This window comes from Protopterus annectens, chromosome 6.part0, assembly GCF_019279795.1.
Source record: "Protopterus annectens isolate FY-2018-M chromosome 6.part0, PAN1.0, whole genome shotgun sequence".
NCBI classification, from domain to species: domain Eukaryota; kingdom Metazoa; phylum Chordata; order Ceratodontiformes; family Protopteridae; genus Protopterus; species Protopterus annectens.
The window spans coordinates 705,047,566-705,061,369 of NC_056737.1; the positions used below are offsets into that span (position 1 = coordinate 705,047,566).

The 13,804-nt window shown below is 35.6% G+C and overlaps 1 protein-coding gene across 1 annotated transcript in view; it reads right to left on the reverse strand.

Moving 5' to 3' along the window:
• SYNE2 (spectrin repeat containing nuclear envelope protein 2) overlaps positions 1-13,804 on the reverse strand; it is a 3,814,665-nt gene that overhangs the window by 2,035,670 nt on the left and 1,765,191 nt on the right. The window contains exon 55 of the mRNA XM_044073561.1: positions 336-504. Within this exon, the coding sequence (XP_043929496.1) occupies positions 336-504 (169 nt within the window). The remainder of the gene's footprint in view (positions 1-335; positions 505-13,804) is intronic.

Below are 13,804 nucleotides of genomic sequence, written 5' to 3' on the forward strand. Positions count from 1 at the left end.
CTCAAACACATTCCTGACACTTACAAAACACACATCATCTTGTCCTCTAGTAACATTACAACCCCCTGTTACTGGATACATCACAATCATTCAGCTAAAGCTTGCACTGCATTGGTGTCAGTAACCAGAGCTGCTAGTCAGCAGTCCAATTCTAGCCTCATAAACGGTCACCTACTCTGGCGTTCCCTAGTTAAACTTACATCACTGGAATCTTAGCCATAAACGAAGTCATCACCCCACTGGACCAGCAAGAAACTAAAAAATTATATTCTTAAGGTAATAATAACAATAAAAATAATAATACATAAAAAAAAGCGTAAATTCATAAGACTTACCTTTAAATGTTTTTCCTTTTCTTTGGCATCTTGAATTGCCAAATTAGGTAACTGCGATTCTAAGTCGTTTAGCACTGCCTTTAGATCATTTATTTCCTTTTTGGTGCTTTCCCGTTCGTCATTCTCTGCTTCTACTGAAAGACGCCTTTTTCTGGCTTTTTCTTTAAAGCTAAGCAAAAAGTTAAAAAAAAAATAAAATCAGTTACAACTGGTAAACATTTTAGCTGCTTTACTTAATACTAATAGGTAATTAGTCAAGTTCCATTTAACATATAGCCAAAATAATGGAGAAAAGTGTACACAAGCAACTAATGCAATACCGTACACAGAATAACTTACTATCCAACTCCCAGCATGGTTTTAGGCCATACCACAGCACCACCTCAGCCCTCCTTTCCTTTACTACTGCCATAAACCAAAACAGTAATGACAATACGCTAACCTCCTCCCTCTTTCTTGACCTATCAAAAGCTTTTGACATGGTCAACCATGAACTTCTCATTCTTTCACTGAACTCTATTTCCCTCAAAAAGCCTGCTATCCAGTGGTTCCAGTCCTACCTGCCTGGTAGAGAACACGCGGTACTATGGCAGGGCAAACTCTCCAGCCAGCTACCTCTCACACTTGGTGTGCCTCAAGGGTCCATACTAGGTCCACTACTCTTCTCTATTTTTATCAACAACCTTCACACTGCTGTCCCTAAAGCGACCTGCATTCAATATGCAGATGATTCCACTTTGATCTGCTCAGCCAACTCCCCATCCGAACTGCAAACCTTAACCCAAAATACATTTAACACTATCGAGAACTGACTCACCAACCAACGCCTACTTCTGAACCCCAATAAAACTAAACTTCTACTAGTAGAGCCACCACACTTTCATTCTCTGTCACATCTAACAATGGTACCACTACTTCCCTAGATAATCACACCAAACTGCTAGGGGTTATCATAGACAATAATCTCAAATTTGACCTACAGGTCAACAAAACCATACAGACAATCAATAAAAAGCTTGGATCACTGTATAGAAACAAGACATTTTTAACCCCATTGGCCAGGACTGCAATCGCCTGATCACACCTACTCTCTACTCTTTTATATGCCTCGCCTGTACTCTCAAACCTTAACAAAGCTGAACTGGGTAAGCTGTCCCATAGCTATAATCATATTGCCAGATTCGCCACTGGCTCCACCTATAGAACCCACCACTGCCAGAACCTTAAACAACTAGAGTGGCTAGAACTGCCCAGCTTAATTCAATTCAATCAACTCTTAATAGTGCACAAAATTTTGTACCACCCTGAGGATATCCCCCTCACGTAAAAATATTATTAAGCCATATAGCAACCTAAGATCCCTACAGTCAGCCGATAAACTACTGGTCCAAACCCACAAAGCTAATAACTATTCTGGTGAATCCCTGCTTGCCAACTTCGTTGGCAAAACTTGTAATTCGTTGCCAAACTATATAACCCTACAATCCTCCAAAAGTCTCTTCAAAAAAAACCTCAGACAGTATCTCAAAGTGAATTGGCTACACCCATGTACCAACCCTGATTAAGTTATAAACTAAAAGCATAAACTAAAAGCATATTCTGTAATCATAACTTGTAACTACGTCACCAAGCTCTGCTTCCAATCTGATGTCTCTTACTTTTAATTGTGTCTGTCCATGAAAATTGTGAGTCCCTACTAGGGAACACTACTAAGCCATTGTATATAATCACCTTGTTTTTATAATTGTTTGCTAACTTCTGTGTAATCTATGTAAGTTTGACTATGTGGACCTTTTCTCACCGGGCCTCCGCTGAAAATGGACATGTATCCAGTCGGACTATCCCGGTTAACAAATGTCAAATAAACATTTTTTTTTACATTTTTCAGTATTTCCTTAAGATTCATAAGCATATTCTGTTTTCTAAACCCATATGAAAGAAGCATGTCCATGGTATAGTAAAACCCAGTCACACATATTTTTATTTGTTAAACAGGTTGTGTATTGTGGGTTAGTCATATTACGATTTTCAGTCATGAACAGGCCAATAAGAGACAAAGGACACAAGTAAAATTTACAGAAATGGAAGGAAAAAATAATAAACTGTAAAGCTGTCTAATTAAAAAGAGAAAGAATTAATAAATGCTAATTGTACGCACATAGACAAAAAAATAAATACCAATTATATGCAAATAATATGTATCAAAATACAGAGGTTTGCAACAATGCACTATATACAAGACATGAGCATTCAAGATTTGGTTATATTTTAATTATCTGTTGCATGGTTAATACACTGTATCAAAACAATGACATATTTATTTTTCAATTAGGTAGTTAAGCAGTAAAGATTTATAAGATGAAGGTGAAAAGTAATTTGAATGGTTGGGAGCTGATATAATGGTTAAGGTCTTTACATCACAGACAAAAGGTACAGGGTTTGATTCTCTCCTTTTGTCAGTGACTGGTTATTGGATAGGAATTTATCTGGCAGTTAGTGCAGAGGGTGTGAGCTGTTCCTTAGTACAGGGTTTGGTTCCTTCAGCCCTCATTTGCCTACTGTGTGTTCTTGAGCAATACACTTAACCAGACAGTGCTTAGGGGCAACTGGGAATTTGAGTTAAGCTCCTTGAAGGTCTCCTGTACTGCAAGCCTAGTATCAACCTATCAACTTATGAACATAAAAGTCACTGTAATGGTGCCCTGTTATGATTGTAAATGTTTACAGCCATGATAAAACTTCAGATTTCTTAGCAGGTTAAAATAAACTAAATTTTTTAAAACATTTCTGAAATGAAACTGTCCACAATCTTCACTATTATGCAAAGCTATAATAATAATAGATATTAATACTGCTAACAATAAACAGTAATGATCATTCATATAACATTGAATGTTGACTTGCACAGGTGTCAAAATCTCAAAATGTATAAGAAATTCATTATTACAAAAGGTTTTATTTTTTATAGCATATGAATAGAGCAAGTCCCATCCTAAAGCTGAAGTAAATGCATCTGGCAGTGTTAGCTAATATGCAGGTTGTATACCTGACTTTAATAGTGGGATAAATCAGAAAACTGTGGGTTCTGTATCCACCTGAAGAATAAAGATTCATTTTTGGTAATGATACTTCAATGCATCATTAGATGTTAAACTAAAGACCCATATGCCAAATTTAGTGTTAGCTTGGGTGGATGCCTAAGATTCCATGGAACATATCAGAAAGAGCAGGGACAACTTTATTACTATTCACACAATACATCTGACAGGTGCAGGAGTATGCTCCTTAAATCTACCCCACTGGCACAAGTTCATAAGGGATAGTCAAGGGCTATGGTCTCATGATTCACACAACTGTCCACAAATGATATAAGGGGGGGGGGGTGACTAACCTTTGAGTATATGGCAAGTATGCACTGCTAATTTGGGTTATGACTAACAGCTGTCATATCCACACTGTACATCTACAGAAAACAAACATAACTAGTGCCTCCCAGGACTGCACCCACTTCGGTCAGAGACCACAATAATATCAGCTGTAACTGAGATTCAGCCAAAACTACTTTTCTTATACAAACACACACACACACACACGCAGTCTGGTGACAGCAATCCATTCCTACACATACACAGACACACACACACACAGACACACACACAAACACACACACACACACACAGACACACACACACACACACACACACACACACACACACACACACACACACACACACACACACACACACACACACTCCAGTGACAGCAACCCATTCCTACACACATAAACACACACACACACACACACACACACACACACACACACACACACACACACACACACACAGTCTGGTGACAGCAATCCATTCCTTACATCTTGGGACATATTTCCATCAAGCAGATCAACCTGGCACCAAAGTCTCACTTACTGAGCACTTTTAAAATGAGCCCACCATTACATTAAATTATGAAAGCTTACAGACAGAGAGTCTTCCTCTTCAAAAAGGAGATGCTAGCAGTCACACAAATCTTATGAAGTTATCCTTAAAACACCAGCCATAATCTTTTGTAATTAAATAACAAGAAACTTTACTCAATAGAAAATCAGGCAGCAGAATTAAAAGAAAAAGCAATCAAATATACAACTAGATTTAAAATTGTACAGGAAATTATAAAATATTGTCAGCAGATAAATGGCAAACTAATAATTCTAACCACATCTAAATAATCTCATTCCTATCACTTTCTGGACAGTATTTTAGTCTACCATTACGTTTCTACAAACGATTGGTATATTCAGGAGACACACAGGCAAATGACGAAAGCCTGAGGTCAGTGATTCTGAGAAAGCAAACAATAATCTCCTTCGTCTGCAGTCCCTCTAAAATGCTTTACTGCTTCATGGCTTGATTACATTCCATCAAGTCCATAATCCAAAGTCAAGAGGAAAGAATGGGTTCAGCATACTCTGCAAGTTAGAGGATTTCAAAACCCAAACAGCAGTCAAAAGGGAGGAAAAGAACCACATTCCTGGTTTAGTATTCTTCGCAGTCTAGTTTGTCAAAGCAAATCAGAATTTGTTAAACCAAACAGCTTACAACACACACAGATCCATTCCAAAATGTGTTAAAGGAGCTTTTCATATGAATATTATGGAACAATGCCATTATTAAAAAAACAGTTATAAGTTTCAGATTTAATAAAACATGACAGCTAACTGTTTTATCTAGGAACATACACAACTCTTATCAGACAAGATCAGATACCAGAAAAAAATCATTGCATTAATACAGTGAAGTACAGAAGTCATTGCAAAGTATAAAATGAATACATGCAATTTTATTCCATTTTCTTTTTTATAAGCCAATCTTTAGTTTTGCTAGTTTTCTTCTTATTGATCCACTCTTTAATATACAATATCTTACATCTTACTTTCAGGTTTCACATAAATAATAACAACTAGCATATCTACTTTACTTATCTTACTTTAGAGCAGTTCATTATTCAAAAATAAGCATTACTGATATTATTAATTATTAAATGTTTAAGTTTTTGTTCCTGTCCACTAAAAATGTTAATATAACTGCTTTCTATGAAGACATGCTTACTGTTTCCTTTACTTTCCACACCTTTGCTGAACAAACGCTCTCTTCTATAACTTCATATTTTGTTTCTAATTTAACAGCATTTTCTGTGAATCACAACCCACAAAAACACTTAGACATAGATATCATAACTTATATTCCATCACTTCATATCTATAGCATAATTAGTATCCTCCTTTAATGCTTAGCACTCCAGGTCCATGTAAAATATCTCTGTAATCTTAAATTAAGAACATTTCTCGTTTCTTCCCAGCTCCATGTAAAATATCTATGTAATCTTAAATTAGGAACATTTCTCGTTTCTTCCCAGCTCCATGTAAAATATCTATGTAATCTTAAATTAGGAACATTTCTTGTTTCTTCCCAGCTACCCTCATTAAATTTTCATATTCTTTCTTTCTTATACATTTGTATATTACATCATATTTGACACATGATTTAAATTTCCTCTTTCCCTCTTACTCTTTGTGACTTTACAATACCCTTAAATTAATTAAATTCAGTTTCAACCAAATAAAGACCGAGAAAATAACCCATCATCTCCACTCCATCCTTCTAGGTAACATAAAAATTATAATATGCCCCATAACCTAACAAAACTGTCTTTGTTAGATGCAGATCTTTCAGATATGATCAAGAATAAGATGTACAGATTTAAGCTATGTTTTTAGTTTCCTCCACTACATTCATCTACTCTTGTACTGTTAATTACTTACTCCACAATGTATCCCCAGCAAATCATTCTCTCTCTTAGCAAGATAAATACTGTCATCTACCACATACATTTCTTAATTCTAGCACCATATATCCCCTGCAGCATAAATGACAACACTTGTTCAAAATAAATCTCTCACCTGTCTTCCCTGATTACTACCATTAGGTCATCAGCATAACTCTAATCTAATGGAATCTTCAATCCTAATTTCCCACTCTTTTTCCTGTATCACCTTCTTAACTTTCAAAAAAATGTAACTGATTAGTAACACAAACAAAACAAGGTTGAGATGACATCTTTGTTTTCTTTGTTTTATAACATTCCTCACAGCAATCCTTTTTCCACACCACCCATTCAACAGATGCATGTTTAAAGCAGCCATTTACATGACCTATCAAATTCAAAACCTTCTTAACAAAACAAGAAGTCTTCAAGATCAGAATCATACATGGCTGGCTTATATTATTATCAAATGACTAACTATCACAATCATTCAGTTGTCTCTCCACCTAAGAAATCTAGTAACAGTAGAACCCATGCAATCAAGAGTATCTTTCAAATATTCCAACCAATACAGACTACAAAAATCTCTGCATCTAGAACAGTTCCTTAAACAACTGTTACTCCTTTTAAACACCTTAATTAAATTATCATTTTAGACACCGGCATAAATACAGAAGAAAACAGACCATATTAACATTTTTCATTGTCATGCATTATACATTTCATAAGTTTTCTTTCTTGCAACAATTATCATTCACTCCAACATAACATAAATTGTTCAGTTCCTACCTTTCCTTAAACTTTACTCCTTAACCGGAACATTATTCTGCATGTATTATTCCCAAAAATTCCATTGATTTATATGTAATTTGTTTCTCTATTTTTCTAAAGATCCTGCCATCCAATTATTTTATCTTCCTAACAATATTCAGCACTTCAGTTACACAGGCTTTAGACTTTGATATTAATTTTCTAGTAACTGCCTTTTTTGGCAGGTAACAGTATTACACTTAGTAAAGCCTTACTATTTCTAGCCAATTCAGATCCTGTGCATCAGCCCAAAAGATTAATTTAGGTTTACAGGATCATATTTACTACAATTGTAGTCCAGAGGACCACTGAGGAACCTAGTAAAAATTTCCGGCTGGCCCTAGCCACTGTTTTGTTAAGTGACATACTCAAGGTCACACAGTAGGCAAATGAGGGCTGAGGGCATTAAACCCTGTTCCACAGAAACTGCATCTCACAGCCTTAACCCTCTGCACCAATTTTCCCTACTTAAAAGCGTTTATTCCTTCAAAATTTCTGATACAGTACTCTGCAGGGAGTATGTAAAATCTGCCAACTCATTACTCTCCCAGAAAACATGTTCCTAGTTACCTCTCTCTTCCTTGTCACACTTCCCACATTTGCCATTTACCAAAAGCTAAATTCTCTGAAGTCAGCTTGGGGTATAAAAATACCTAGGCAAATACTTTCAACCAAAAATCCTACACCTTCTGGGCTTTGTTGCATACTTGGGAGCCATAAAGATGTCCTCCCACTGCAAATCTGTAAACTGCCTTTCCAGTCTCCCTCTCTCTCTCTCTCTCTCTTTTCAATCTTTTCTAACCTCCTCTGATTGATTCTTATTGTTATCATGTAACATTTTATATGCCCTAGTAATTATGATATTTTCAAACAAACCTTCTTTTCTAGATGTAACTAAAAATACTACTAGAGCTTGGTCTTCCACTTAACACTTCCCTATCCCTTTCTCTATGCCTATATTCTGATATCAATCCCTAGTAGGGAAGACCGTCTCTAACCTGCAGTCCAAACTTCTTCTTGGCCTTATCCCACTATTACCTTTCCCTTTTTAGTTATTTGCCCCCAATTCCTTGGTTCCTTTGGGAATTTTCTCCTGTAAATTCTAGCCCCTCTTTCCGATTTTCTAAATCCCTACTTGCAGTCATCCCTACTTGCAAAATGTCCTTTCTCCATTCCTGTGCTTACTTAGTTCTTAGAATACCTTATGCTACTTTGGGAATGCAATATTCTGTATGGTTGTTTTCTCCTTAAAGATCAGCAGTCAACACCATATTCATTTCTTATTTCTTGTACTTCCCCTATTTCATCATCTCTGTCCACTCTGATTTCTAACCTTCTGCTCCTGTTATGTATATGCACCTTAACTGCATAGTTAGAAAGTATCCATTCAAATCAGTTAATCCTAAATGACATTGATCTATGGGGAGAATCAACTTTTTGCACTTACCTCTTGCCCTCTTTCCCTTCCAAATATATTTGTTAAACTCTTTATGATTGTCCACAACTTTTGCTCTGGTTAATAAAACTATGCCTGACCTTAGTAGCTAAAGGAACTAAAAACATTTTCACTGCTTATATGTTACTGCCCATGTCCATAATAATGAGCTTCCAGTTTTTCAGGTTTTGTACTATCACTTTAGTCCTTCCCCACATATTCTTAGCCACCATACCAGACTTCTTCCTAATCCATACATCTAAATACTTCAACTTATTGAGCCCACATAAATATTGTTATTGCTGAAACAATTCCTGTGCAAGTCCATGGGCTACCACTACAGTATTTATTTTTTCCATTAGTTTTATATAAAGAAAAACTTGAAACTTTCTCAAATGTTCCACAAGACCAAAATGTTCTTTTTCTGGATTTCTCAGGCATAATAATATAATCAAATAAAGTAATCTCCTCTTGATTACCATATCAGTTATAGCCTTCAATTTGTGAATCCCTTATTTTCTTTGCCAATGGTTCTAAACATAAAAATAAATAACAAAAGGGAAAAAGAAAACCCCTCCCTGTTCCCACTACTCAAACAGAGCTTGACAGAGAGGAAACTTCCCACCTTAATTCTTAATTCTCACCATTCATATATCCTCAAAATTAATGTATTAGTCTATCAGGAAAATGCAGATGCTTCCATTGCTATACTCATAAAATCCAGCTGACTCAAACATTTTCAGTATATCAAGACCAACCAACAACAGCAGTATTTATTTGTTAAATGTCTAATTCCAGGTCTTGTCTTACATGCATGCACTGTCTGGCAGGTTAATCTTTTATACAATTGTTTCTTGTCATCTCCATTTGAACCTATGTAACATCTTGCAGTACTTTTTGTTTTACTGAAATCCCTCAAACAAAAACACATGCACACTCCCAATACCCCTCTAAAACCTAACTTAATAATAACATGCAAAACGGTATATATCTTCAAATATTGACATTTTACTCTCCTAAGAGAAGCAAATGTTCTAAACTGACACCCACACACATAGACTCGAGCTACACAGAAAGAAAGATTGTCCATGCTAAGATGCATGGTAGACCCTGTGATTCTATTAAGTGCTGTCTGGTTTTGCCTTATCTTTATAACTTTCTCAGCTGGGAAAACACTTTAATGCTTTCGGAAAACATTTTCTCCAAGCCATTTCTCTTCATCAGATTGTCTGCTAAAGACATAAGAACAAGATACAAAACTGTTTAGTAGAAAAAAAAACATACAATATTCAGTATTCTTTTTCATTTACTTGCTTTCTGTTAAAACTTGTTATTATATAAAGCTAGTTGCCTTAACCCAGTCATCCCCATGCAAGAATGAGAAAAAGCACACTATTTTTTCTTTTGTCATGCCCTTTTAACCAGATTTTTTTAACATTGCATTGCCTACATTTCTTAAATTTGAACAAGGAGAAACAGAAGAATGGAGAAAGAAAAACAAAAAAAGCAGAACCACCTATTAACATTAGCATCCCCATTACGCTCTGTGTTTTGCAGTTTTATCACCTTATCCGAGTATCTGCTTAAAGCTTCTTCCATTTTTCCAGTCTTTTATTGTTTGAGTTGACATACTCCATCAGTGTTTCATTTATTTTAGTCAGGTCTGTGTGCAGTTGCTTTACACTTTCCTTAAGATTACTGGAAGTCATGTCTGGTGCTTGCGCTGCTTTTTGCTGAACAGCTACAGTACTTTTCCCAGTCAGTGTTTTTTTCTGCCTTTTGTAGCTGTTTTTCCTTCAGGTCCTCTCTATTTGTTATTTTTTTCCTGGCATCTAGGCAGTGCACTTACTAGACAGTTACTGACATTTTCTCAGAAATCCAGGTCTACTGGCTTTCTTTGCTAAGTTTCTTTTTTCACACTGGGAGAGCTAGAATTAAGCTGTTACTCAATGTGCAACCATCTTGGAAGTCCTCCATTTTCTTCCAACCTTGGCAAAATTAAGCCATCCATAAATATTTGAATTTATTTCTTTGTTTCCCGTTCCTCTGCTTTATACACATTTTCATAAAATTTCTGAAGTATCTCTAATACCAATGTAGGATTTCTGCTTATTTTTCCTGTCATATGTTCCCTGTATTTGGTGATAACCCTTTCTACTTTCTGTTGCCTAAGCCATGTTAAAAGGTTTTGTACTCTGGAGTTGTTATTAAAAATATCTGCTTAACAGCAGACTTTCTAAACTCATGCATAGTATTCAAATGTTCCCTTATTTTTGATTTAGCACTGCATTTGCCCTCTTTTTCTATGCGATCTCCCCTTATTCTGTAATACTTTAACCTTTTTCAACCCCTCTAAATAATTCCTATTCTTTTCCATATCCTTTTATCTTTTATTTCTACTCTAGTTTTAAACTCAATTTTCATTTCATCCAACTCGCTAGTTATCCCTTCTAAAGAAAATTCTGTCTTCCATAATAACTACTGAATAATTTCCATTAACCATTCCTTAAACTGATTCCATTATTAATGGGCAAACAGCAGCTTGCCAGGCTGCTAACTCCATGAACCAAACTCCCTGAAAAAAAAAAATCCCTGAAACACAGTTTTCAATGTTTTTGGCAGGGGCATCCATCACATCTCCCACGTGGGGGGATTTGTACCCATACGCCCTGTAAATAATACAATCAAGTCCATGACTGCACTACCAAGGGAATGGGATAAACACTGGGAAATGATACATAGTACCTGCACGATTCCCAGAGAATGCCTCTCAGTGAAGATGTCAGCATTGTAGAGGAATCGAGTTTCAAGGGTTGAGGCTCAGGGAGTTAGGATTCATACATTAGTAATGTAGGTCATAAAAGTATTCTTTTTTTAACAGGTAAGAGGGAAAAATCATTGTCCCATTTTTAATTAACTACCCTGCATCTTTAACTTTGCTTTAATCAGTGAATGATCTGAAATTAGTTATTGAATGTTTTTTAAAGCATTAAATTAAATGTACATGCTCAGTTGAAACATAATGTCTCTGCAGTCTAGTCCAGCTACTGTAACTTTGGGAATAATAAGGGAATTCGATCTGAGTACATACTACAAAGTTTATATCTTTTATACCAAATATTTTTATGTATTTCTTCAGAAATATACCTACTTCTGTTATATTTTCCCTCGATACATCCTCATTATTGCAAATGTAGTTCTATTCCCCAACTATAAATAATATTCCTCCTGAAAGCTGATTACTCTCAAAAAATATTAAGCTCCATAACAGCATTTTGGTGGAATATAAATAAATGCCATCATAATCCCCCTCCCTTACTGATACCCCCTTACTACCACAAATCTACTATTATTCTCTTTTTCATCCTTTTCTAGCTGTATTGCAGCCCCTCTGGCAATTAATAGCACCACTCGCCTTTCTTTTTGTCATTGTCATTCTGCTGAATATTTATTCTGAAATCCTTTTTTTGTTCAAGTCACATGTTCATTTCTATCCAAATGTTTCTCATGCAACATTGCTTTTTTCACCTAACATTTCTTAAAATAGCTCAATATTTTTTGCTTTTTTGTCTATCTGTAAGACCATGTACATGCTATGATAACATGGCCACTATGATAGAAAGCTATTACTATGACCTATTAGAAACAACAGCTCTTTTGAATATGGCTTATATGCACACTCTAATGTTTGGTAGGATGATGTCTTATGCAGTTGCTTCTTCTCATCTCCATTTCAATTTGTGTCTCATTTTTCAACACATTTTCCTACAATGAAAATACTCAAAAAAAATAAGAAAAAAAAGGAAAACTAGGAAAACTAAATACATTTTCAGAACTCGGGACCTCCTTTTAACTTAAGAACAAAATACACAAAACCATGTACATTTTTAACAAATGAAGTTTATCCCTTGAAAGAAGAGCAATATCTCAAAATCAATGGTTGCACCCACAGGCATTACTCAGAGGCATAGCTGGCTCATCTGGCACCAGGTACCATTCCCTAACTTTGACACCCACCCACAACACAATACAACACTAACTGGGCCATCTAGCACTTTGCACCTGGGATGGCTTTCCTTTTCACCCCACCCGAGCTATGCTTCTGGTATTACCTAATATAAAATTAGTTACCCATGATAAAGTGCGTATTGCAGCCTGTGTTCCCACACACACTAATTGCTATCTGTTCTTTTCTTATCTGTCTTCCCATCTCAGAAGTGAAAAACAACTTGCATGCTTTTAGTAAACATTGACTTTTAGCCCTAAGGAAAAAAAAGTAATGGATACCTTTAACTAAACATACTGTGCACTATTCTAGTAAATGCAATAAGGCTGCTGGAGAGGTTGCTACGTCTCATTCCCTTTCCACATTTGTGGGCCTTATTTTTCACTGAACTACTTGAAACTGTATCTTTTAAAGCTAGATATCTCTCAACATCTAATTGCTTGCACCTGGCAACAGCAGCCTTCAAATAAAAGCAGTCAGCAATGAGAAAAAGCAATAATTTTGTAGACACATGAAAAAGTATTTGCAAATTTTTCTCAAAACACAATGTAAGACTTCCCCTTGCTAACTGCCTGCACCTGCAGTCTTCTTGTCTGCCAGTGAGAACATTTGCTTATAAAAAGCTAACAATTTTGCAGATACAAAAAAACTTACTCTTTCAATATCATCATTTTGTCTTATTTTTTCAAGCCAATTGCTTAAAAATATCTATAGCGTAAACCAATGTTAGTCTAAACATTCACCCCTGTATAAACAAGAAATTATTTTAATTCTACATATACTATGAGAAGTACACATTTACACACCACCACCAGCCACCCAAGATCACAACATTACATTAACTAACTTACTACTTTCCAATCATTCCTATATTGTCACAATGTAAAGCTTCTAGAGCTTACAATGAAATACTTGTATGCTTGCTTTAAAATATACAGCCGTTACTGGAAAGACTCCCCCACTTCACTTTTTAAATACCGCTGACTGCACACTACAATATAACATGTCATTTGTATCATATAATTTTATACAAATATTAGTAAGACTAAAAACTGTTTTAGAAGTACTTCTTCATTCCCTTCAGTGTCCTTCTAAACATTAATGGCATAAACTGACATATATGCTTTGCAGTTCAACCACAAGCCTAACAAAGTCAACAACATTCTTGTATTTCTGACACTTTTTCTTGAAAAGCCATATTTCACATGTTTATTCCTATATCCAAGTGAGATGGTTGCTTTACAGTCTCCCACTTTCTCACTAATTCCAGTTCTGTTTTTATTTTTCCTGATCATCTCCATCACCCAGCACCAGTCTCTGATTAAACCCAAGGTAATCCTGATTCATCTAATCAACTTATGTGCTTTTTTCCTGTCTCTAAAATATTTTCATTTGCAA